General features: G+C 37.7%; 1 protein-coding gene across 2 annotated transcripts in view; it reads right to left on the bottom strand.

Moving 5' to 3' along the window:
- Positions 1-26,457, bottom strand: part of DOK5 (docking protein 5) — a 175,686-nt gene that overhangs the window by 61,720 nt on the left and 87,509 nt on the right. For both annotated transcript variants that reach the window (XM_004062395.5, XM_063702330.1), the window contains exons 3-4: positions 254-368; positions 45-164 (exon numbers count right to left, since the gene is read on the bottom strand). In XM_004062395.5, the coding sequence (XP_004062443.4) occupies positions 45-164; positions 254-368 (235 nt within the window). The remainder of the gene's footprint in view (positions 1-44; positions 165-253; positions 369-26,457) is intronic.

Below are 26,457 nucleotides of genomic sequence, written 5' to 3'. Positions count from 1 at the left end.
AGAAGCAGTTTTGAAAGAGAGAGGAGAGAATTTTCTTTACATACCACTCTGTTCTCTCTCAACCCCAGTGGCCAGTAAGTCAGGCTCTCCAAGGCTGATGTCATTGATCCGTGTTCCTACACACTCCATCTGGAGTACTTTGCACCACTCATCGGCCTCAAGATCTGTGGAAATGTCCAAAAGATTAAACTGTGTGCCCAGCATCCATTCAGAATCTAAAAGCAAAAGCCCCCCAGCCCTGCCTGAGACAAACCTGATTCGCAAGCAAAAGTCTTGGAGGTATCGTCATTGAAATAAATCCCTATGGCATGTTTCTTGGTGCTTTTTGGCAATCGAGCTACGTTCTTCACATTGTTGAGTTCTGTAACCTGAAAATGAACAATTAGAAGTTTGACACACTCCCTGAATGAATGTCTCCAGTATACAACACCAAACGCGAGGCCCAGAAATCAGTATGGCACAGCACAGCTGAGCACAACCTGTTGAAAAAGTATCTACATCTGAAAGCTAAGATGTATTTAAGTGAGTTTAGTATTATCTGTAACACACCGCAAGGATGGTTAACAAATTATCTTTCCTTATTAAATTTTCTGAAACGTATTAAGTGGAACAGGCTTAAAACTTCACAGAGGTAGAACATTTTGGTTTTTCTTTTTTCTTTAGTTTTTTAAATCCTCCCAAAGACTCCACTCGACCAACAGTTCTTATGTCTGTTTCGGTCTCTGTGGACAGCCTTCTTTCTCAGCTGGCTGCAAAAGCCTCCAAATATTCCATCCCTTCAGAGTATTCCCCATGTAAGTGTCTTAAATACACCAACCCAAGGAAGGGAAGGGAAGGAAGAGTGGTCCAATTCATAACTAGATTATTTCACTCTTGACCAGTCAGAGATACAGCGTCAAGAGTCTCAGAAACGACCCCTGACTTGAGGTCCAAATCATAGAAAGTACATAATGAATTTGGTTTTCCAAATATTTTCCCACTGTCTCTAACTTACTCCTAGCTCCTCAGTGGTTACGGGGCCTCTGTTTTAGGCTCTGAGAACACTACCCAGTGGCGCCTTCTTCCTAGCAGGGAGCAAAGCCATCCCCACTAGACGTTCTCTCTCTCCTCCCTCTCTCCCATAATTCCTTGGCTCCTTTAACACTTTTGTAAACCCCTCCCTTCCCACAAAGTGTCTTGGCTCATTATATTTCCACAGTGGTCATCTCTCATCCAGTTACATCCGCATCCTCAGCTGCATTGGAGGTTTGGAATATTTGGGTCATGCCTGAGCGAAGGCTTAGGTGGCTTCGGGGTAAGTATTTACAAGATCAATAGCTTTTCACACTGACAAGTTTAACCTCCCTTTCATATATCTCTTTTGTGCTGTTATACAAAAGAATCCACTTTCCATCACTCTTTGCCTGCAATGATGTTGTTCCGTTTCTCTCGTCTATTACTCTAAATTCAGTAAATGCTTAGCTCAAGCAGTAGGTGGGAAGAGAAATAAATATCCTCCATGCACAACACTAATCTGATTATTTCATTTCTCTGCTTCTTAATCCCCATCAGCCTTTTCATAGTATAAATGCAAATTTCTTAGCATGAAATGTCATACCACTGCTCCTCTAAAAGTGCCCAAACCAATCACGTCAGTGACTCAGCACCATGTATCTTATTCTCCAACTACACCAAGTGCCTCAGGACTCACCAGATACAATTGTTGATTTGTTTGTTTATTTTTTTTTTTTTTTGCCACTACCCCAATTCAAGCCACTATCATCTTGTCACAACTACTTATTGGTCTTTCCACTTCCATTTTAATCCCCATTAATGCATGCTGCACATGGCAGATTTTTTTTTCAAAACATAAGTCTTGAAATATTACTATGCATAAACAGAACACTTCAATGACTTCCCATTGCACTTGGGACAAAAGCCTGCATCCTTAGAATGACCACCAAGACCCCCTGTGGTCTTGCCCACGCTATCTCACCACTGTCCTCTCTATACCTTTCCCATGTGCTCTATGTCTCAGCCACCGTGGACTTTGTTCAGTTCCCAGAAGACACCGTGGTTCTCCTGGCACAGGGCCTTCTCTGTCTCTCCTTACCTCACTCCCATTCCCACATGGGTCTCAGTTTAAATCTCAGTTACCCACAGAGGCCCCACTGGACACCTCCCATCCTAACACCTAGTCAGTCTCAAGGCTACACCATCCAATGATGTCCTATACCTTTCCTATTTGTTATTGGTTTCACACCCATCTTGCCTGAAAAGTGAGAGTTACATAGGGCAGGAATAGTTTTTGTTTTGTTTTGTTTTTGCTCTGCTCATCATTGTGTTCTCTGAGTCAAACACAGAACCCCTCACATAGTGAGAATTCAATAATTATAAGTGGACTATATGAATGAAAGACCCAACTCACCCATAAATTTACTTGTATGGTGCTTCTGGAAGGCAAATGCCTCTCTCTCCTGCTTCTTTTCTCCAGGGAAATTTCACTTTTCCCCCAAGGTCCACTTCCTCTAGGAAACGTGCCCTGGCCTTAGTGTCAACTAACATTTCTCTTCTCTCTATTCTCATAAATGCTGCATGAAGCTCTACTGTGTTATTTGTTGTTGTACTTAATCTGTTTCTCTCTCCAGCACCCAGCTAGACTTGAGTTGCCAGCAATGACTTACTGAAGGGCTGAATCAATGAAAACAATCATACTGATGCCAACATGCATTGGTCCCCACACATATGCCACATAACGTGCCTAGTTTATTGTTGTTGTTGTTGTTGTTTGAGATGGAGTCTTTCTCTGTTGCCCACGCTGATCTCAGCTCATTGCAACCTCCACCTCCCAGGTTCAAGCGATTCTCCTGCTTCAGCCTCCCTAGTAGCTGGAATTACAGGCGCCCACCACCACACTCAGCTAATTTTTTTGTATTTTTAGTAGAGACAGGGTTTCACCATTTTGGCCAGGCTGGTCTCAAACTCCTGACCTAAGGTGATCTGCCCGCCTCAGCCTCCCAAAGTGCTGGGATTATAGGCGTGAACCACTGCGCCCGGCCAGCATTTTTATAGAGACTATCTCATTTGATCTTCATAAAAGCTCTGTGAAATAAATATTATTATTATCACCTTTTCACAGATGAGGAAACCAGACTGCGAAAGGTTAAAGTCATACAACCAAGTTCACAGCTTAAAAAATGAAGCAAACTTACCCTAAAGCCTGTGCTTTTAATGCATCTGAAACACTAATGACTAACTAAACACTTTCAACCAGAGGCTCTTTAGCCCCTGAAAGCCACCTCTCATTTTAAGGCCTCTTTCTTTTCAACATGGTTAAAAATTGAGGTGGAGGTAGAGCACGTGTGCCAACTTTATTCTGACTCTCTAGTGAGACATTATGTAAGAGTAGTCCACCCCAGCCTGAAACACAGCAATGACTTTGAAACATGTGACTTCATTACATATCCATTAAGGGCAAAGAGGAAGAGATAGTCACCTGAAATAGCCAGGAAATGTAGGGGGAATTGTATGAGTCAGAACACAATTACCCATTTAGGAAATTGGTTTAGGAAATCAGCAACTGAACACCCCCGCTCAGGAGAAGCAAATGACCATTCCCAGAGCAGCCAGGGTCATAATTTTATGGGTCAAAGGACGATCAAATTTTAAAGCAACGGTCTCTGTCTCTACCTCAGAACTACACCTAGTGGGCATGTGCACACACACACACAACACACACACATACACAACACACACAAGCTTTGCAATCTACACTAATTCATAATGTGATAATGGAAACTTCCTCAATACACATGCTAAAGTATAGTAATAATTTAGTAATTTAGTAATAAAGTAAAGTAATAATTATGATAACTAAATTTTGCAGAGATATTTACAAGTCACATAAAACTTTTCAAAGATGTATTTATTTCCACTATCATTCTATTTTGCAAATGAGAAAACCAAGGCAAGACATAATAGTCCTCTTACAAAGAAATCTGCCTTATAAGAAATGCTAAAGGAAGTTCTTCAAGTTGAAATGAAAGGACACCAGATAGTAACATGAAAGCAAATGAACATATATAATTTACTGGAAAAGGTGTGTGTCTGTGTGTGTGTGTGTATATATCTAGATATATACACACACACACATATTATAGTGTATATATACACACACACACGAATACATATTATAGTACTATATATATATACACACACATACAAATATATATTATAGTATATATACATATATACAAACACACAAATACATATTATAGTACTATAACATTGCATTACATGTAACGTTACGAATATTGTATAAACAGCTTTTAATTTTGATATAGAAGTGAAAAGATAAAAGTATAAAAACTATAAAATTATGTTAATGGATACATAATATAAAAAGATGAAATTTGTTACAATGATAACATAAAGGAGTCTGGTGGAATAGTTCAGCTTTTGTATGTGATTGAAGTCAAGTTGTTATCATCTTAAAATAGATGATCATAACTATAAAATGTGTTATATAAGCCCCACAGCAACCAGAAAAGAAATACCTATAGGAGACACACAAAAGAAAATGAGGAAGGAATCAAAATATGACCCTAAAGAATTTTTTAAATCACAAATACGACAGCAAGAGAAAAAGATAAGGACAAAAGAGCTACAAGAAATACAGAAAACAATAAAATGATAAAAGTAATCATTTCCTATCAATATTTATTTATTTTTATTATTTATTTATTATTATTTTTTAAACAGAGGCTCACTCTGTCACCCAGGCTGGAGCACAGTGGTGTGATCTCAGCTAACCTCTGCCTCCTGGGTTCAAGCGATTCTCCTGCCTCAGCCTTCTGAGCAGCTGGGACTATAGGTGTGCACCACCGTGCTCGACTAATTTTTTTTTTTTTTGTATTTTTAGTAGAGACAAGGTTTTGCCATGTTGGCCAGGCTAGTCTCAGACTCCTGACCTCAAGTGATCCACTCGCCTCAGCCTCCCAAAGTACTAGGATTACAGGTATGAGCCACTATGCCTGGTGCAGTAATTACTTTAAATGGAGATAGCTTAAACTGCCCTATCAAAAGATAAATTAAAAACCAGGTCCAATGATATGCTGTCTACAAGAGACTCACTTTAGATTTAAGGACACACATAGGTTGAGAGTGAAAAAATGGAAAAAGATAACCCATACCAACAGCAGTCAAAAGAAGAGTAGGGGTGGCAATACTTATATCAGATTAAATAGGCTTTAAGTCAAAAACTATCATGAGAGACAAAGAAGGACACTATAATGAAAAAAAGATGAATTAACTAGTAAGATATAGCAATTATAATATATATGTATCCCGTACCAGAGCAACCAAATATATGAAGTAAACACTGATTGATAGAATTGAAGAGAGAAAGAGAAAGCAACACAATAATAGTAGGAGATTTCAATACCCCACTTTCAATAATGGATAGGACATCCAAAGATTATATAAGAAAGAAAACAGAGTGCTTGAACAACACTGAAGACCAATTAAACTTAACAGACAAATACAGTCAATAGCAGCAGAATCCACTTTCTTATTAAGTGCATATAGGATAGATCACGTGTTAGGTAACAAAACAAGTCTTGACAAATTGAAGTATCTTTCCTTACCACAATAGAATAAAACTAAAAAATAATAAGAGAATTAAGTATCTTCCCCAACCACCACGGAATAAAACTAAAAAACAATAACAGAAGGAAAACTGAAAAAAAATCACAGTATGTGGAAATTAAACAGCACAATCTTAAACAACCATTAGATCAAAGAAGGAATCAAAAGGGAATTTGGAAAATACCCTGAGCTGAATGAAAACAAATACACAGCATACCAAAATTTGTGTGAGGTAGCAAAATCGATACTAAAAAAGATTATAATGGTAAATTCCTACATTAAAAAAGAAGAGATACCTCAAATAAACAACCTAAATTTACACCCCAAAGAACCAGAAACAGAGCAAACTATGCCCAAAATAAGAAGAAGAAAGGAAATAATAAAAATTAGATTAGAACTAAATGAAACGGAGAATAGAAAAGCACTAGGAAAAACCAGTGAAACCAAGAATTGGTTTTTGAAAGATCAATGAAACCGACAAACAGCTAGGTTAAGGAAAATAAGTGGAGTCTAATTAGAAGTGAAAGGAGATACTACTTCTGATGCCACAGAAATGAAAAGGATTATGAGACTACCATGAACGATGATATACCAAGAAAAAGTCAACAGCTTGGATAACCTAGAAAAGGTAGATAAATTTCTGGAAACATACAACCTACGTAGACTGAATCATGAAGAAATAGAAACTTGGAACAAACCTGTAACTATTAAGGGATTCAATAATTAATCATAAATCTTCCAACAAAGAAATACACATGATCAGATGGCTTTTTGTGTATTTCTTTGTTGGAAGAAATATTGGTGTATTCCACAAAACATTTAAAGAAGAATTAATGCAAATTCTTCTCAACCTCTTCAAAAAAAACTGAAGAGGAAGGAACACTTCCAAATTCATTTTGTGAGACCAACATTACTGTGATACCAAAGCCAGATGTAGACACTACAAGAAAAGAAAAATACAGACCAATATCATTGATGAATATACATGCAAATTTCTCAACAAAATACTAGCAAACTGAATTCAGCAGCATATTAAATGGATAATATATCATGATCTAGTGGGGTTTATCTCTCACATACAAGGGTTCTACATAGCAAGATGGATATACCACATTAACAGAAGAAAGGATGAAAAGTATATCATCACCTCAACAGATGCAGAAAAGGCATCTGACAAATTTCAATACATTTCATGATAAAAACACTCAACAAAATGGGAGTAGAAAAAAATTACTTCAACATGATGAAGACCATATACTCAATGGTGAAAAATGAAAACATTTTTTTTTCCTAAGATCAGGAGCAAGTCAAAAGGTGCCAACAATCACCACATTTATTCAACAAGGTAATAGAATTCCTAGCTAGAGCAATTAGACAAGAAAGAGAAGTAAAAGGCATCAATATCTGAAAGAAGAAGTAAAATTATCTCCATTTGTTGATGACATAATTTTATATGTAGAAAACCCTAAAGATTCTATCTACACACAAAAAAAGTTAGAACAAATAAACAAATTCAGTAAAATGGCACGATACAAAATCAACATACAAAAATCAGTTGTATTTCTATACACTAACAATAAACAATCCCAAAAGAAAATTAAGAAAATTATCTCACTTACTATTACATCAAAAAAACCCAAAATATTTAGGAATAAATGTAACCAAGTAGGTGAAATATTTGTACACTGAAAACTAGAAAACACTGAAGAAATTAATTTTAAAAGACACAGATAAATTGGAAGGCATTCTGTTTTCATAGATTGAAAGACTTAACATTGTTAAAATTAACATTGTTAAAAAAAACACTTAACATACAATCTAAAATGATCTACAGATTCAATGTAATCTCTATCAAAATCCCAGGAGCTTTTTTTTTTTTTCAGAAATAGGAAAAGCAATGCTAAAATTCATATGAAAACACAAAGAACCTTATATAGTCAAAACAATCAACATAAAAGAACAAAGCCAGAGTTGCTTCAAAATATACTACAAAGCTACAGTAATCTGAATAATATGGTACTGGCACATAGGCAAACATATAGGCACATGGAACAGAAAGAGAACCTGGAAATAAATTGATGCTTATACAATAAAATGGTCTTTCACAAGGGTGCCAAGTTTATACAATGGGAAAATGATAGGCTTTTCAACAAATGATGCTACAAAATCTGTATATCCATATGAAAAAGAATGAAATTGTACCCTTACTTCACCATAAACAAAAAATCAATTCAAAATGGATTAGAGACTTAAATGTAAGACCTGAAACTATAAAACTCCTAGAATAAAACACGGAAAAGGCTTTATGACAGTGGTCTTGACAGTGATTTCTTAGATATGAGACCAAAAACACAGGCAATGAAAGCAAAAATAGACAAGTAGGACTACATCAAACTAAAAAGTTTATACATAGAAAAGAAACAATCAACAGAGTGAAAAGGCAACGTACAGCATGAGAAAAATATCTGCAAACCATATCCTTGATAAAGGGTTAATAGCCAAAATATATAAGAAATTCGTATAACTCAATAGCAAAAATAATAAAAGTAAAAATAAATAAGCCAATTTTAAAATGGGCAAATGTCTATTCAAAGATAGATATTTCTCCACAGAAGACATACACTGACCAATGGATATATCAGAAGATTCTCAACATCACTAATCATCAGAAAAAGGCAAATGAAAACCATAACCACATCCTCCTATCTCTTAGGATGGCTATTATCAGAAAAAACAACCCCACAGACCTAAAAGATAACAAGTGTTAGCAAGGATGTGGAGACATTGGAAACTTTGTGTGCTCTCGATGGGAATGTAAAAAGGTGCAACCACTTAGGGAAAGAGTGTGGAGGTTCCTCAAAAAATTAGAAACAGAACTACTATATGATTCAGTAATCCTACTTCTGAGTATTTATTCAAAAAAATTGGAAACAAGGTCTTGAAGAGATCTTTTCACTTCCATGTTTATGGCAGCATTATTTACAATAGTCAAAACAGGGAAATAACCTAATTATCCATTGACAGATAAATGGATAAAGAAAATGTGGTGTCTCTTCATATCGTTTGCCCACTTTTTGATGGGGTTGCTTGTTTTTTTCTTGTAAAGTTGTGTGTGGCACATGTACACCATGGAATATTATGCAGCCATAAAAAAGGATGAGTTCATGTCTTTTGAAGGGACATGGATGAAGCTGGAAACCATTATTCTCAGCAAACTATCACAAGAAAGAAAACCAAACACCGCATGTTCTCACTCCTAAGTGGGAGGTGAACAAGGCGAACACACGGACACAGGGAGGGGAACATCACACACCAGGGCCTGTCGGGGGATGGAAGGCTAGGGGAGGGATAGCATCAGGAGAAATACCTAATGTAGGTGACAGGTTGATGGCTGCAACCAACCACCACACCACGTGTATACTATGTAACAAAACTGCACATTCTGCACATGTACCCCAGAACTTAAAGTATATATATATATATAAAAAGAAAATGTACACATATACCATATACTATTATCCCACCCTAAAAAAGAAGGAAATTCTGTCATATGCTCCAACACGGATGAACCTTGAAAACATTATGCTATGTGAAGACAATCACGAAAGGACAAATACTGCATGGTTACCACTTACATGAGGTTATCTAAAGTAGCTGAACTCATAGAAACAGAAAATAGGATGGTGGCTTCCAGGGGCTGCAGGGAGAGGGGAATGGGAGGTTGCTGTTTAACGAATATAGAATTCTAGTCACAAGTGATTTAAAAAAGCCCTAGAGATCTGCTATAAAACAATGTACATGTAATTAACAATACTGCACTGTACACTTAAGAGTTTGTTAAGTGGGTAAGTCTTATGTTATGTGTTCTTTAACCACTGTGCCCCACCCCCCTGCCAACACACACACACACACACACACACACACACACACAAGCACACACACAACTTTTAGGCAGCAAAAGATACTCAGAATTTTAAAATATTATTTTCTATTCATTGTATTTTTTTATTAAGTTAATTTCTATTCATGGCAAGTGATACTGTTCTTGTATTAATGGTAATATGGTAATAAGAAAAGTTTTCTCTTATTGTAAATTTATTTAAACAAAAACCAAGCTGATTTAAAACAAAATATTAGTAAGAGTAAAGGTGATACTGATTATGGCAAAAAAAAATAAATAAATGACAAATGCCTAGAAGTCAGGAAAGGTACTGTTAATCTAATACTACTGATATGAAATAGACTTTTTTTCATATAATTTCCTACTGAGTCAACAGTACAGCATATAAACAATAACGTCATATAATCACCCAGAACAAGTCTCATTTGCTTAGCAGAGGAATGACAATAGATTTTAACAGAAACTGGGTGATGATCTGATTCCCATTTGATATCTTAAAGACCACTCATCTCAATAGGGCCATTTGTTTTCCTTGTGCTTTTTTGCCCATTTCATGATTGTATTTCGCAAGCAACAAAGAAAATAAAGCATTTCAAGCTCCATGACTGAAACCTGAAATATGTCTGAGAATTGTGATTTAAAGGACAAAATAGCTGTTGCAACGAAACAAGAGACGCAATTATACATTTTCTAAAGGAGATGCAATTATAAATTTTCATTACTAACAGAGTTTTGATAACAGAAAAGAAGTCAAATTTTATTATTAAAAATGGTATGTAAATAGAGTTATTTATTTTTACATATCCTTGCACACGATCTTTCTGCCAAAACAACAGCAGGCCAAGTTAGAAAATCAAAATAACTTCTGTGTATTTTCTGGGCTGTTACCTGCCTGGTTACTCTTTCGAATTAATCATTTGACTCTTCTCAATTCCTCAACTTTCTTTTCTTTTTTCAGGATATATTTAGGCTTAGGTTCCAGAGTTCTTTCTCTTGAAATGGAACTAAAATTTGTAGCTATCAAAGAAGACCGGAAGTGTCTATACGGCTTACTAAAAATGTCAAAATTAGGACCTTTGAAATACTTGATTTTCTCAAAAAAATGGGTATTAAATTTCAAAATCCCAGCTTAATTCTATATTTAATCTGATTTTTGACATCCTGAAGTAATTTCTTACAGAAATTATCATAGGCTACGTCAGAATTCACAGCACATAGTGGTAAAAGATAATGAACTTTGGGAAGGTTTTTAAGGCATGAAGTATACTTGTGATCCTGGAGGCTGGAAAAGATTCAGTAAAGATAAAGCTTGGCAAAAATGATTCTCTCCCTAGGATTTGGGCGTATGTAAATCAAACCAAAGGCACATTCTGCAGCTCACAGCAACCTTCATTTTTTGTCCTAGATTGAGTTATCTATCAAGAATCATTCATTCCCTCTCAGCCCTTGCAACTGTTTCCTATGACTTTGGACTTGGCCATGCAACTTGCTTTGGCCAATACAATGTGAGTTAATGTGCTTTAAGTGCATGTAATTAGGTCAGTCCCTCCCTCCTTGAGCTTCAACTCTCCACCATGAGAACAACATTGCCCTCCTTCCTGGATTTCTGAACACAGGTGAACCTCAGCTGAGTTGAGATGCATTCAGTACACTCACAGCCAATCAATCCAGACCCCTCATGTAACAAGAGTGAGAGATAAAGATGTGTTGCTGTAAACTGTTAAGATTTTGGAATTATTGCCACAGCAGACATTGGCTAATACACCCTCTGTTTGATTTCCTTTTGGCCAAGGATTTTCATAGAGTTTTCTCTCAAATCCCGTTGTGTAACAATATTGCTTCTTGTATGAAGAAGACCAGATTTCCTAGCCAAATTCCTAATAATCAGGAAACTCTACTAGAACATTGGCTATCAGTTTTATTTTAGCAGTTGAATCATTTTTTCTTTTTAATTTTCAAAGGAAATCTAACACACTGTCCCATTATATGGATGCAGAGCTAGTATAAGGAAATAAAGAAATGAATTCCACTCGAATCCTCTTCCCAATAGTAACAATTATAAATCTACTTCTCAAGAAAGAAGCCCATTCACTTTAATCAAACACAGAATACTGAATGATTTTAAAATGATACTAAATTCTCTGGATGATATAACATCCTTGGTAAACTATTATTAAACCCATTACAAGGATCAATAAAGTGAAAATCAAAGAAGTAACTTAATTATAATTTCATAGAAAGGAGGGGATGGAGCCACACTCAAATCTAGAACTTCCAGCTTCTAAAACAAGTATGTTTTTCGTAATACTACTCTCCACAGCAAGTGTTCCCTAAAAATCAAATAATAACATGTGAATGAATCCCTGACAGGCTGAGTAAATGAGCAAATGAATAAAATTAAAGATGCAAATGGTCTTAGAGACAAATATGTTAAAGAATATTTCTGAAAATCATAAACTGCATCTTTAAAAGTGCACCACTTGGAAATGCGAAAAAACGAATGCAAATCTTAATTTCTAAGTAAAAATAAAGTACTTGTCAATTCAAAAGAAGGCAGTCTGAACTAAAGTCATCTTTCCTACTTGGACTTCAAGATGTGAAAGAAAACTCAGCTTCTCAAAACCACTTGGTTTTATGTGGGTACATATGGCACCATGGTTTAAAGCCCACGCAGGCTACCACTCAAATGAAATTTAAGACACACAGCATAGGAATCGGCATGCCAGGTCCTGTGGCAAAGCACATATAGTAAAGAACAGAAATCTCAAGACTGCAGTTCAGTGAATCTTCACTTGTTACACAACTGTGTGGTAACCATACAGAGGAACATATAAAAACAATTTCAGTCAATTCCACCCCTTCCTGGTCATTATGGCCCACATATAAAACTACCATTCTGACCTCTATCACCATTGATTATTCTTTCTTTTAAAAACTTTTTATATAAATAGAATATCATATTTTTGTGTGTGTGTCTGGATTCATTCGTCCAATATCATGTCTGTGAGATTCATCTATGCAGTTGAAGATATAAGAAGTTTTGGCTTCTGAGCAGTAGTCCACTATGTGAATGACCATTTTATTTATTTAAAATTTATTTTAAATTTTTATTTGCTTTCATCTTATATGTATCTCTTATAGAAACATATAACTGATTTTAAGAAATACGAAGTTGGATTATTATACTTTTATCCAATCTAAGGCATCGTCTTTTGATATAGATGTTAAATCAATTTAAACTAATTATTATGACTGACATTTTGGGAATATTTTCAGTCCTCTTTTATTCTTTCTAATTCTTTTCATGCTTCATTTTTTTAAAAGGTATTCTTTGTTTTCTGCCTCTGTTCGTTTCTCCAGGAACTCTGTGTTCATGATTTTCTTTTCCAAAATTTTATTTTTAAGATTTTCAAATATGGAAAAACTAAAAGAATGATGCAACAAACACTAATGTATCCTCTACTTAGGATGAACAATTATTAAGATTCGCTACTTTTATTTTTGGATTTATCCTCTCTTTATATATAAATGTAATGAGTGTTCACATGCATGTGCGTGTTCACACACGTGCACACACTTGCTTTTGGTTAAATGATTTGAAAGTGAATTATATAGGTTATCTGTACAACTCCAGCAAATATTTCTTACAAATAACACAGTTGGCCTGTAATCCCAGCACCTTGGGAGGCCAAGGTGGGTGGATCGTTTGAGGTCAGGAGTCTGAGACCAGCCTGGCCAACATGGTGAAACCCCACCTCTACTAAAAATAGAAAAATTAGCTAGGCATGGTGGCGGGCACCTGTAGTCCCAGCTACTCAGGAGGCTAAGGCAGGATAATCGCTTGAACCTGGGAAGTGGAGGTTGCAGTGAGCTGAGATGGCACCACTGCACTCCAGCCTGGGTGACAGAGCGAGACTCTGTCTCAAAAATGAAATAAAATAACAGGGTTGTCTCACATTACTTCAAAGCCATTTACACAACTAAGAAAATAGGCAATAGTTCCTCGTATATTTAACTTCCATCCCATATCCAAAGTTCCCTGAAAGTCCCCAAAATGTTTTCTAAAGGTGTGCCCATGCCTGTCCACCATCACTCCAATCCAGAATCCCATGAGGATTCATGCCTTGAGTTTCTTTGTATCTCTGAGTCTCTTTAATTTAGAAAAGTCCATATTTTGTAAATGATTCCTGCCTGTTGAAAAGATCATGTTAGTTTTCTTGCAGAATGTTCCGTGTTCCAGATCTGTCTGTTTTCCCACAGTGCCCTTAATTTTTCTATTCCCTGTGCTTCTTCTAAAATGGAAGTTACATTTAAAAGTTTGATGAGATTCAGATAAACATTTTTGTTAAGAATGCTTTATAAGTGATGTTGAGGACTTCACATGGCATCGCATCATAAGGCAAAGAATGCCAGAAAATCCCTCCATGAATGAGGCTCAGCTTGATCACTTGGAGGTAGCTGCCATTTCTGCTTATAGTAAAATAGCAATTTTCCTAATTGTCATTAGAGCCAGGTGATGTTTTGGCATCACCTGACTATACTGTTTCCCAACCATTTCAGCAAACAGTCTTAGCATTCATCTAAGGCTTTCCTCTGCATCAAAATACTATTTTTTAATCCCCCAATTTGTCCTCCTAAGCCCACATGTCTATGATTGCCAGGTTCAAGATAAACATTGACTGAGGACATTTATCCTGTTTCTACTCCACAATGCTTTTCACTAATATAATCTGCAGAGATCCAGATTATTACTAGAGTCACTATTGCTATTCAATTTAATTTCAAAAATGTGTAACTACTGAATTTAGTCATATGAGCAAGTTCAACTCTTTAGAATTTACTCTGTCTATTTAGCTCACATCAGTGCCCACCACATAGTCCTTGTACACACAGACATCCTCAGCCTCAGCTTTTAACTCAGATGTGTCAATAGGTGAGCTGCTATACACACTCAGGTAGCTTCCTCAAGAAAGGAACAGTGGCATTAAAACGTCACATCATCATCAGTCTCTTCATGGGTATCTCAGCAGAAATAGCCAGCTGGCTGTTATCACAACCACAAGTTCAAACTGTACTTATTAAGGATATGAAGAAAGCCAAGCAGAGGTGGATACAGGTGTCTATCTAGTCCTATTGAGAAGGGATATGGGTGATGCTCTGCTTCTCAGGCCTTTTGGCGGCACTTGCATTCCATCATTAGCTGGGCCTTCAAAACCTCCCCAGGCAGCACAGCGTCCTTCCTTCAACAGAGACTTGCAGCAGATGGGGAAGGCGGTCCGGCTCGCCTTTCCTGGAGCAATGCAGGAAATGACAGAAGGCTACCTTGTCAGTGATGTGCTTTTTGGCTCCAGCATGTGATTATGTTGGATGGCACTGCCTGAAAAATCAGTCTGAACAAATTTTGATTCTCTCTTCTCAGGATATATTCCAACTGCATGTGTTCTTCCCACACACTCTGAGTTCCTCTAAAAGAAATGGCTCTGTTTGCATAGTTGGAAGAATTAAAGCTGCACACTGAAGTTCTGCTTATCTAGTGGGCAACTCTTTGGAACTTTCAGGAAGCTCCTATACACCTCTCTGCAAACATGGCCTTATTGTGATGCTAGAGGTCATTACGTGGAAGACACTCTACTGAAATAAAGTCAACGCACAAGCAACGTTATTATCCTTTTTTTTTTTTTTTGAGATGGAGTCTCCCTCTATCACCCAGGCTGGAGTACAGTGGTGCAATCTTGGCTCACTGCAACCTCTGCCTCCCAGGTTCAAGCGATTCTCCTGCCTCAGCCTCCCAAGTAGCTGGGACTACACACATGTGCCACCACACCCAGCTAATTTTTTGTATTTTTAGTAGAGACAGGGTTTCACCGTATTAGCCAGGATGGTCTTGATCTCTTGACCTCATGATCTGCCTGCCTCGGCCTCCCAAAGTGCTGGGATTACAGGTATGAGCCACCGCGCCTCGCCTAACTTTATTATCTTAAGAGCCCAACTTTATTTTATCTTTAAAGCCCAAGTGAAATCCATTTCATTTATGTGGTCTTTTTGTCACTCCCAACAAGCATTCTCCCTGCTCCGGGCTTTGCACTTGCTCTTCTTTTGCCTGGAAACACTTCCTCTAGCTACGCCATTGGCTCACTCTCACCCTACCATCAGTGACTTGCATATTACCCTCTCAATGAGACCATTCCTGATTATTCTGCTTAAAACTGCAACCCTCTCCTTCCATACTTCCTATCCTCTATTCCAGCTTTAATTTTCTCTTTGGCATTTATCAGTAACGCCAATACACTACATATTTTGCTTATATATATTCCTTTCTGTCTCCCTCTATTCCCCACTGCAGTAGGGTCAGGATTTCGTCTGCTGTGTTTGCCACCATATCCACATTGCCAAGAACCATGCTTTATACAGGGTAGACCCTCAGTAGGTGCTTGTTAAAGTTCTACTTCCAGAGGTGAATATTGGCATCATCCACACTGTAAAAGCAAGAAGGCTGAGAGGCACAGTGATGTCATTAACACATCCATGGTTGGACCATTCCCAACTAGTGGCAGAGGCAGGCAAACTCCGGAGAATGATTATTTAGACCAAGTCTGCACAAGTGCAGCAGAAGCATACAAAGGGAAAGATCTAATAATCTGATCTATATGGTTCCCAAAGGTCCCGAGACCTACAAAAAAAGGGGGGCTGCCTGCGTTGCTTGTGGGCCATTTGTAGAACCTTAAAAAAAAGATATTATGATAGCATAATAACAATAATAGCGGCAGTGGCTGACTTTAATTTTTTTCTTAATTATATGCTAGGTATTACGTTCTAAACACTTCATATCAATCATGTCATTTAATTTTTTTTCCAATCTAACTGGCTGGCACTATTGTATTCCCATTGTACATATAAGAATGTTGCGGCCGGATGCGGTGGCTCACGCCTGTAATCCCAGCACTTTGAGAGGCCAAGGTGGGTGGATCACGAGGTCAGGAGATCGAGACCATCCTGGCTAACATGGTGAAACCCTGTCTCTACGAAAGAAATACAAAAAATTAGCCGGGCGTGGTGGCGAGCACCTGTAGTCCCAGCTACACCGGAGGCTGAGGCAGGAGAATGGCGTGAACCCAGGAGGCGGAGCTTGCAGTGAGCCAAGATCGCGCCACTGCACTCCAGCCTGGGCAACAGAGCGAGACTCCGTCTCAAAAAAAAAAAAAAAAAAAAAGAATGTTGCAACGTAAAGAGGTTAATTTGTTCATACAGACGGTGAATAACTGAGACAGTAATTCAAACACAGAAAATTGAACAACTCTTTACTAAACCACCAAATGAATATAGAGAAAAAGGTCAGAGAGGCCATCATTTCTGAGTTAGGCCTCGTTAGTCCTAAGGTGGGTCTCGAAGGATGAGCACGGGTTTATGAGGCAAAGAAAACAAAGATGAGCTTCCAGGCAAAAGAAACTACACGTGTGCAATCATAAGACAACAGAGTTTGGTATGATGAAAACGTAGGGAAGAGTGACGGGAGGAAGGTGGCAACAGGAAACTGACCAGCATGAGGCTGGAGCAGACGGACCAGAGCTAGATCCTAAAGGGGCTGGTACGCTGCACTCAGGAGTTTAGGGTGAATCATAAGATCTGAAGAGTGCAAATTAAAAGGCTTAAGCAGGCAAATGGAACAGTCATATTTATGCTCTAGAAAGATGATTCCATAGGCCAGTGGTCCTCAGTCTGGGGAAGATTTTGCCCACCCCCCTTCCCCAGAGATACTTGGCAATGTCTGAAGATATTTTTGGCTGTCAGAATTGAGAAGATGTACTGGCATCTGGTTGGTCAAGGCCAAGGATGCTGCCAAAGGTCCTACAACGCACAGGACAGCCTCTCACAACCAAAATGTCAACAGTGCTGATGTTATATATAGTAAAAGTGGACAATGAACAAGGCAGCTGCCTCATACAACTATAAGAAGCACCATTCAAATGGAATCTCTCAGAATGGCACCTCCTGGATCTGAGCCTTGTCCAGCTGGCTTGGCCACACATGTTGACCTTTAACCATGAGAAGGATGGGAATGGGACCTGAGGGCAGGAGAGGAGGTCCTGAGAGCCCAGCAGACAAAACAGCAAAAAGCAATTAGGACTTTCACCTAGGTAAGAATAAAGAGGAATAAAAAAGCAGGGAGATATTTAAGAAATAGTTAATTACTATGCAGTTCTTGGTTTCTAGCTTTCTGAGTATCAAATACACAAAGTACTGTGATTCCAACAAAAGAAAGAAATACTCAACACTCTCCTAAATTACAGATAAATCTTTATGCCATCCAATTAAGAATTTCCAAAAATGGACTGCCAAATTAATTTTTCTGTTTAAAGCCATACTCCAGATGTCTTATTCATCATAAATGATAGTATTCATTGAAATAAATGTTTAACAGCCAACAATTAACAAAGTGGTCATACTTTAAATGTTTAATTTGCTACCGATATAGTTTTGCATTAACAACTTGGAAAACCATTGCAAATTACACAATTCAATTTTCCAAATGGATTATTTTGTAACTAGACAGGGAAACTGTTGAAATTTCTTCTGCTGTTTCAAAAAGATTACTACAATGGGATTTTTAAAGGCACATTCCCTTCAGGAACTGGCATATTCCTGTCAGAATTATGCAATTAATCTGCATTTTGTGGGGATATCAACTATGTTTCTGACGTGCTGCAAAGTCAAAAGCCATTTTAAAAAAAAGGATCAGATTTCCAATTTTTCCCTTTCTTTTGCTGATGGTAATTTACAGATGATGATTTATTTATGTTTACCAAGTAAAAACAAGACTGCTACCTAAAAGGTAATTTTCCGCCTTGCTTTGTAGGTTGTATCCTAATTATTTTTTCTCTTGTGGGACTGAATGAATGAAGTGAGCAATTCACTTTGTATATGCAAATTGCAAAGCTCTGCAGAAGCTTCAAATTGTTTCATTCTTAAAAAAAAACTTAATTATCCTACCATTATCCTACCGAAAATAAAGAGGCACAAGCCCCTTTAACTTTTGTAGGTTGTCTTCAAAAATAAAACTAACATGAAAACCGTCCATTTCTGAGTCCACAATGTTTCTGAAGTGTTAGTAAATAACCCAATTAAATTATAACAATTATTTTTATATGATTATGTTTAAATGGCAGAGTACTCTAAAATACTCTAATAAGCATTTCTATTAGAAATTTCCAAAAGATTTTGCATAATGTGTTACAAAACTTTTAACCTTTTCATATTATCTTTTCTAAAAAAATACCAATGGCTTAAATATACAGTGCCAGTGAGCAGGGAGAAGCGAGCAAAGAGAAACATGCTCAGTTTTCATCAAAAATTTTATCCACAAGACATTTCATCCAAGCTCCTCCCAGGACCCTTGAACATAGCAGTTTAAGCAAACACTTTTATTAAAATTTTCTTAAGAAAGAACCAGTCTAGACAGTTATATTCCAGTCCCCATATACATGGTTTCATTCCTTCCAAAAATATCTACATGCCCTAGGTCACTTAAAATAGGGACTAGCGCCTGTCTGAGTTATAAATGTGGACGTCTCCTTGAAGAGTGGCTCTTTATTTGTCCATGTGAAATAACTAAAATAATCCATTTGTGCACCGTGCATTCTTTTAAAAATGCTTAAGTTGAAAAGTTTACATCTGAAATTTACAGACAGAATGGAATCTGACATGAGGGGGACTTTCATAAGCTGTCAGTGGGTGTATGATTTTATATAACCTTCTTAGAGACATCCTGGCAGTAACCAGAAAAAAACTTAAAGGTGCAGGCTATTACCTGATACCTCACTTCTAAGACTGTTTCATCCACAAACATTAGTCTGAGCACATAAAAATAGATGCACACATTCTTTACTGTAATAGAATTTGTATTAGCAAAAATTGGAAACATTTTTGTCCACCAATTTGGGTATGCTTAAACAGATTATGGTGTATTGATATTAAACAGTACCCTAGAGCTGTTAAATTAAGGAGGTAGAGCCATTAATTACTGACTTAGAATTATAGTCAAAACATGAGGAAAAGGGGACTAGGGCAATTCGTGTGATCATATAATTTATCTCATTAACCACAATATTTTGAATATGAAAGGAACTGCCACTATAATTTACGCAAGAACCACAGGCTCACCAAATGTGTCCTACGGAAACCTGAATTTATGAACTGCTTAAATATAATATGTATAATATGTAATGAATTACTCCATTTTAGCTCTAAAACTAATTTATATGTGTGTGAGAATATGTTTCTGTGTGTGCAGACAGAGGAAAGAGTTTGAAAAATGCACATTAAACTATTAGCATTTTTTTCTGACAGCAGGGACTAGAGTCCAACATCAGAATTTTTTTTTTTTTTTTTTTTTTGCGTTTTAGTCCATACATTTCAGAAACGTTTATTTATTTATTTTGAGATAGAGTCTTGCTCTGTCGCTCAGGCTGGAGTGCAGTGGCGTGAACTCGGCTCACTGTAAGCTCCACCTCCAGGGTTCACGGGCCATTCTCCTGCCTCAGCCTCCCGAGTAGCTGGGACTACAGGTGCCCGCCACCACACCCGGCTAATTTTTTGTATTTTTAGCAGAGACGGGGTTTCATCATGTTAGCCAGGATGGTCTCGATCTCCTTACCTCGTGATCCACCAGCCTCAGCCTCCAAAAGTGCTGGGATTACAGGCGTGAGCCACTGCGCCCAGCCAGAAACATTTATATTTGTTACAAAAAACATGCTTTTTTTAATAACTTAAAAAATAAGAAGTGTAAAGAGAAAAAATAAATCTGCAAAAAAATTTAAACCGATTAGTAGATTTCCATCTTTTGTCAATAGAATTTTTTGGGCATTGACTGCCTTGGCTAATAATAGCCTGTGATTTCTCCCAAACGGAAAAACTATCTGACAAACTTTTCACCAACTTGAGAAAACCCACCCTTTCCTTTTGGCATCATTTACAAAGAGATTACATGTGTACTTGGATTATGTTTAAGTGTTTATGCACATATGCATACAAATGTGAAACTGGATAGATTGTATCTTAGAAGTATACGCTATTAAGAAATTCATGTAAGAAACATATGAATGGAGGAAAAACATCTACAATCAATTCACTTCATAAGTAAAGTTTGGTTTTGTCTTGTTTTTCTTATTTCATTATGTGTATTGTGTGTTTCTTCAGAATATAACTAAGCTAACAAAAAACAAATAGTCCAATGACAGACTAAACAAATTAAACTTTTATAAACTGTTAAAAACCTGATGCTCTTCCCAAATGCAAAGACAATTAATCATTTCCAAGATTAGTTAAATAATTGTGGGGTAGGAGAGAAAACTAGATGATTGTTTTGTCATATCATAGGCCAAAAATGACTGGCTTATACAAATTAGATACTCAATTTTAAAAACCTTAAAATTTAATACAAATTAAATGAAATAATCAGGTATAAATGTAATAAAACATACAGGATTTGAAGGCTGAACATTAGAAAATGCTGATGAAATAAATTTTTAAAATCCTCTAACAAATGGAGAATCATACCATGTTCATGAATGGACTTAACATAGAAAAGATATCGGTTCTCCCACAATTTGCTCTATAGGCTTAACATAACTCTCAAAATCCCAACAAGGATTTTCTGTAGATATAGACAGGCTTATTTTTAAGTTTTATGGAAAGGCACAGCCACTAGATTAGCTAAAATAACTTTGAAAAAGAGAATAAAGTGAAATGAATCACTCTACCCAATATTAAAGATTACTATATAGCTACAGTAATCAAGAGAGTATGATATTGGCAGAGAAACAGATATACAGATCAATGGAAAAGAATAGAGAATCCAGGAACAGACTCACATAAATATGCCCAAATAATTTTTGACAAAGGTAAAAAAGCAATTCAATGAGGAAAGAATAATTTTTTTCAACAAATGATAGTGGAATAATCGGACAATCACAGGGAAAAGAATTAAACTCAATCCACATTTCACTCCTAAAACAAAAATTAAACTCAAAATGAATCATATTTAAATGTAAAACTTAAAACTATACCTTCTTTCTTAAGAAAAAAACAAGAAAATCTTTAGGATTGAACTTCAGGCAAGGAGTTCTTAGACTTTACACCAAAAGCATGAACAATAAAGGTAAAAATTCAGAAACTGATCTCATCAAAATTAATACTTTTCTTCTGGAAAAGATCCTGTTAAGAGGGTGAAAGAAAAATCTATGCACTGGGAGAACATATTTTCCAGCACAATCTGACACATGTATACACACATACACGCACACACACACACGCACACACTCCCAATACTCAATAGTAAAAAAAAATAGAAAATAGGTCAAATACATAAAGAGACATTTCATAGAAGATATACAGAAGCATGTTCAACATCATTAGCCACCAGGGAAAGCAAATTAAAACCACAGTGAAATGTCACTATTAGAATGACTAAAATAAATCCCAGTGCTTCGGGAGGCTGAGGAGGGAGGATCACTTGAGGCCAGGAGTTCAAGTCCAGCCTGGGCAACACAGTGAGACCTCAACTCTACAAAGCATTAAAAAATTAGCCAGGCATGGTGGTGCATGCCTGTAGTCCTAGCTACTTGGTAGGCTGAAGTGAGAGGATCTCTTGAGGCCAGGCCTTCAAGGCCACAGTGAACCCTAATCATGCCACTGCACTCCAGTCTGGGTGACAGAGCAAGATCCTGTCTCAAAAAGAAAAGAATGACTAAAATAAAAATAGTGACACCACCAAATGCCAAATGCTGGTGAGAATGCAGAGAAACTGGATTGCTCGTACACTGCTCATGAGACTGTAAAATGGTAGAGTCCCTCTGGAACACAGTTGGACAGCTTTTTACAAAACTAAACGTGCAACTACCATATGACCCAGCAATTACTTTCTTCAGAATTTATCCCAGAAATGGAGAGGAGGGGGGACAACTTATGTTCATTCAACATGAACTTGAATATTCATACCAATTTTATGTGTAATGATGAAAAACTAAAAACGACCCAGATGTTCATCAGTGGATGAACGTATGCAAACTCTGGGAATGTATACTATGGATTACTACTTAACAGTAAAAGGGAATGGACTATTGCTATGCACAGCAACTTGGGTAAGTCCCAAGGGAGTTATGTTGCGTGAAGAAGGCCAATCCCAAACGATTACACATTCTTGAAAAGAAAAAAAAAAAACTGTAGAAATGGGAAACAAATTAGTGCCTGCTGGGGTGGTGGGGTGGGAGGACTGGAGGATGTGATTATGAAAGGGCAACACAAAAAGTCCTCTTGCTGATGGAAATGTTCAGGGTTTTTTGTTTGTTTGTTTGTTTGTTTGTTTGTTTGAGACGGAATCTCGCTCCGTCACCAGGCTGGAGTGCAGTGGCGTGATCTCCACTCACTGCAGCCTCTGCCTCCCGGGTTCAAGTGATTCTCCTGCCTCAGCCTTCTGAGTAGCTGGGACTACAGGCACACACCACCACGCCCGGCTAATTTGTCTGTATTTTTTAGTAGAGACATGGTTTCACCCTGTTGGCCAGGATGGTCTCCTGACCTCGTGATCCGCCTGCCTCGGCCTCCCAAAGTGCCGGGATTACAGGCCTGAGCCACTGCGCCCGACCATGTTCAGTATCTTAATGTGGTGATGGATACAAGAACCTACAGGTGACAACATGCACACAGTAAGTTTCTCGGAGCTTAAGGTATACTAGCAGTAAACAAATATACATGTAGATTCCGTTTTCTTAAGAGACAATGTTAGAGAGACTATGTTGAGACTATGTTGCTCAGGCTGCTCTCAAACTCCTGGGCTCAAGTGATCCTCCCACCTCAGCCTCCCAAAATACCGAGATCACAGGCGGGAGCCACTGCACCTGGCCAACATAATTTCAACAGTGAGAAAGGCTATGTACTTAATATATGGTAGTTTTTCTTGTCCATAGTTTCTGTTTCAGAGGTTTCAGGTTACCCACAGTCAGCTGTGGTCTGAAAATAGGTGAGTATAGTACAATAGATATTTTGAGAGAGAGAGGCCACATTCATATAACTTTTATTACAGTATATTGTTATAATTGTTCTATTTTATTATTAGTTATTGTCAATCTCTTATTGTGCCTAATTTATGAATTAAACTTTATCATAGGTATGTATGGATAGGAAAAAACATAGAATATATAGGGTTGAGAGCTATACACAGTTTCAGCCATCCACTGGGGGTCTTGGAATGTATCCCCCACACATAAAGTGAGAGTACAGTACTAAAGAAATGTGATTCTGAGAAGCATGGAGTATTCAAATAAGGCCCTTTTCAGGCACTGAAATTGAGCTAATCCCTGGAGGAAGAGAAAAAAAATGGGGGAGAGCTCAATAGAACAAAGGAACAGAACCTGCAAAGGCTTTGAGACAGGACAAATGAAGGGAGGTCATTGTAGCAAAGTGACAAGTGGCATGGCAAGTCGGAGAAATGTGCTGGAGCAGAATCATACAGGGCTTAGGAGACCAGGGTATTGGCAATGAGCTTTGATATAATTCTAAGGGTGACGGGAAGCCTCAAAAAGAAGAAAAGAAATCTTGCAGAGGCACAGCTTTGAAACCACCTTGTACTTGCAGCTCACAGGTGATATCTGATCCAACGTTTGTGACTCCTGCCCCGGTAGATGTTACAACATGGGATTGACATCACCTTTGACCTTGTTTCAACCATGGTCATACTACATGGTATACGTATTTTTTTTTTCTCTCTCTGATTTTGTTCTTTGTGTTTTCTTTGAAACCTGTCATTCTGGCATATAAAACATTCAGCTTTCCAATCACAATTAGGGTACTCTTACAGAGGAGGCATAGACACAAATTTGTCCTTGATGGTTTCAATGGTGTTGACCAAAATAATATTTTGGGAAGCATATGTGTATCTCTAATAAAAATCTTTTTTTTGACAGAGTCTTGCTTTGTCGCCCAGGCTGGAATGCAGTGGTGCAATCTTGGCTCACTGCAAGCTCCGTGTCCCAGGTTCATGCCATTCTCCTGCCTCAGCCTCCCGAGTAGCTGGGACTACAGGCACCCACCACCACACACAGCTAATTTTGTTTTTTGTATTTTTTTTAGTAGAGACGGGGTTTCACCGTGTTAGCCAGGATTGTCTCGATCTCCTGACCTCATGATCTGCCCGCCTCAGCCTCCCAAAGTGCTGGGATTACAGGCGTGAGCCACCATGCCCAGCCATAAAAGTCTTATTATAGCTGAAGTATTTGTAATGTTTTCCATCACAATGAATGTATCTATATAAACTATAAATAACTGAAAGAAAATAGGAGTCTAGGTCGAACACAAATAAAGTATGATGTTAGTTTTATTTGTAATTTACACATATTAAAATAGTAGACCTACTAAGTATAGTGCCACATGTTGCCTCCTGGGAATATCATTGCTTTCTCTTTCTAGCATTAGTTCAAGGGGTAAATAAGAGATTTAAAAAAAATTTTAAAGGCAGCTTTCAGGCCAATCACCCAGAGAGATATTCAATTTATACTTCTTATATTTTAAAATTACAGTTAAATATTGAAAGTGTTCAACTACAAGATCTTTGCTTCCAGTTTCTCTCGAAACAATGGAACGTGTGACAAGAGCGAGCCCACATTGCTGTAAGACAAGAATCTGGTATTGAATAACATGAAAGTAAAAAAAAAAAAAAAAAAAAAAAAAAAAACCTGACAAATAGAGAAGAGAAAAGCAAAGGGGACAGGCAATAAGATCGTTAACAACTGAGACTGATATAAGAATCACTTTCTAACATTTATGGGGAAGGCCACAGAGGTTTAACCATGTTATTGAATGTTCCACATACAGTAGAATATTTATTGAAAGTAGTGTAATTGTCACAATTTGTAAGGAAGAAGAAAGAGTTGATGAGATTACATAAATGAGCCAAACCATTAACTTTCTAAAGGGGAGGAATCTGTTGGTAATGTTGGAAGTTAATAAAACGAGAAACAAAGTTATAAACACATCATTGAGAGTTACAGAGGCAACCACCAGGAAAATGAACACCAGGGAATGACAATGGTGATTAAGCCTCGGGAGGTGAATTCGTTTCCTAGAGTAGGGTTGCAGTAACAAAGTACTGGGTGTCTTGCACAACAGAAATGTATGCTGTCACAGTTCTGGAGGCCAGAGCCCAAAATCAAGGTGCTGGCAGGGGTGGTTCCTACTGGAGGCTGTGAGGGAGAGTCTGTTCCATGCATCTCTCCTACGGTCTGGTGGCTGCCGCAGTCCTTGACACCTTTGGCTTTTAATTGTATCACTCCAGTGTCTGCTTGTCTTCACATGGCTTTCTCCCTGTGGGTCTGTGTCTCTTCTTATAAGGGTACCAGCTATGGGACTGGGGTCCACCCTAATCCAATAATCCCACAGCAACTTGAATACATTACAAAGATCCTAGTTCCAAATAAAGTCACATCCACAGGTACCAGCAGTTACACCTTAGGCATATATTTTTGGGAGGTCACAATTCAACCCACAACAGAAGGGTGGGAATAAAGTAGGCACTGCTACTTTTCATGATAAGCGCTTCAATACCATTTGATTTTTTTTTAACCTTCTGTATGTTTTAGATTGATATTTTTTAAATGTAAATATGTGTACAAATGAGGCCTGGCACAGTGGCTCGTGCCTGTAATCCCAGCACTTTGGGAGGCCAAGGAGGGAGAATCACTTGAGCCCATGAGTTCGAGACCAGCATGGACAATATAGCAAGACCCTGTCTCTACAAATAACAAAAAAATCAGCTGGGCATGGTGGCGCACGCCTGTAGTTCCAGCAACTGAGGAGGCTGAGGTGGGAGGACTGCTTAAGCCCAGGAGGCAGAGGTTGCAACGAGCCAAGATAGCACCACTGCACTCTAGCCTGGATGGCAA

Source organism: Gorilla gorilla, chromosome 21 (assembly GCF_029281585.2).
Source record: "Gorilla gorilla gorilla isolate KB3781 chromosome 21, NHGRI_mGorGor1-v2.1_pri, whole genome shotgun sequence".
Classification (NCBI taxonomy): domain Eukaryota; kingdom Metazoa; phylum Chordata; class Mammalia; order Primates; family Hominidae; genus Gorilla; species Gorilla gorilla.
The sequence above is the reverse complement of the archived record's forward strand: the minus strand, read 5'-3'. Positions and strand labels throughout refer to the sequence as shown.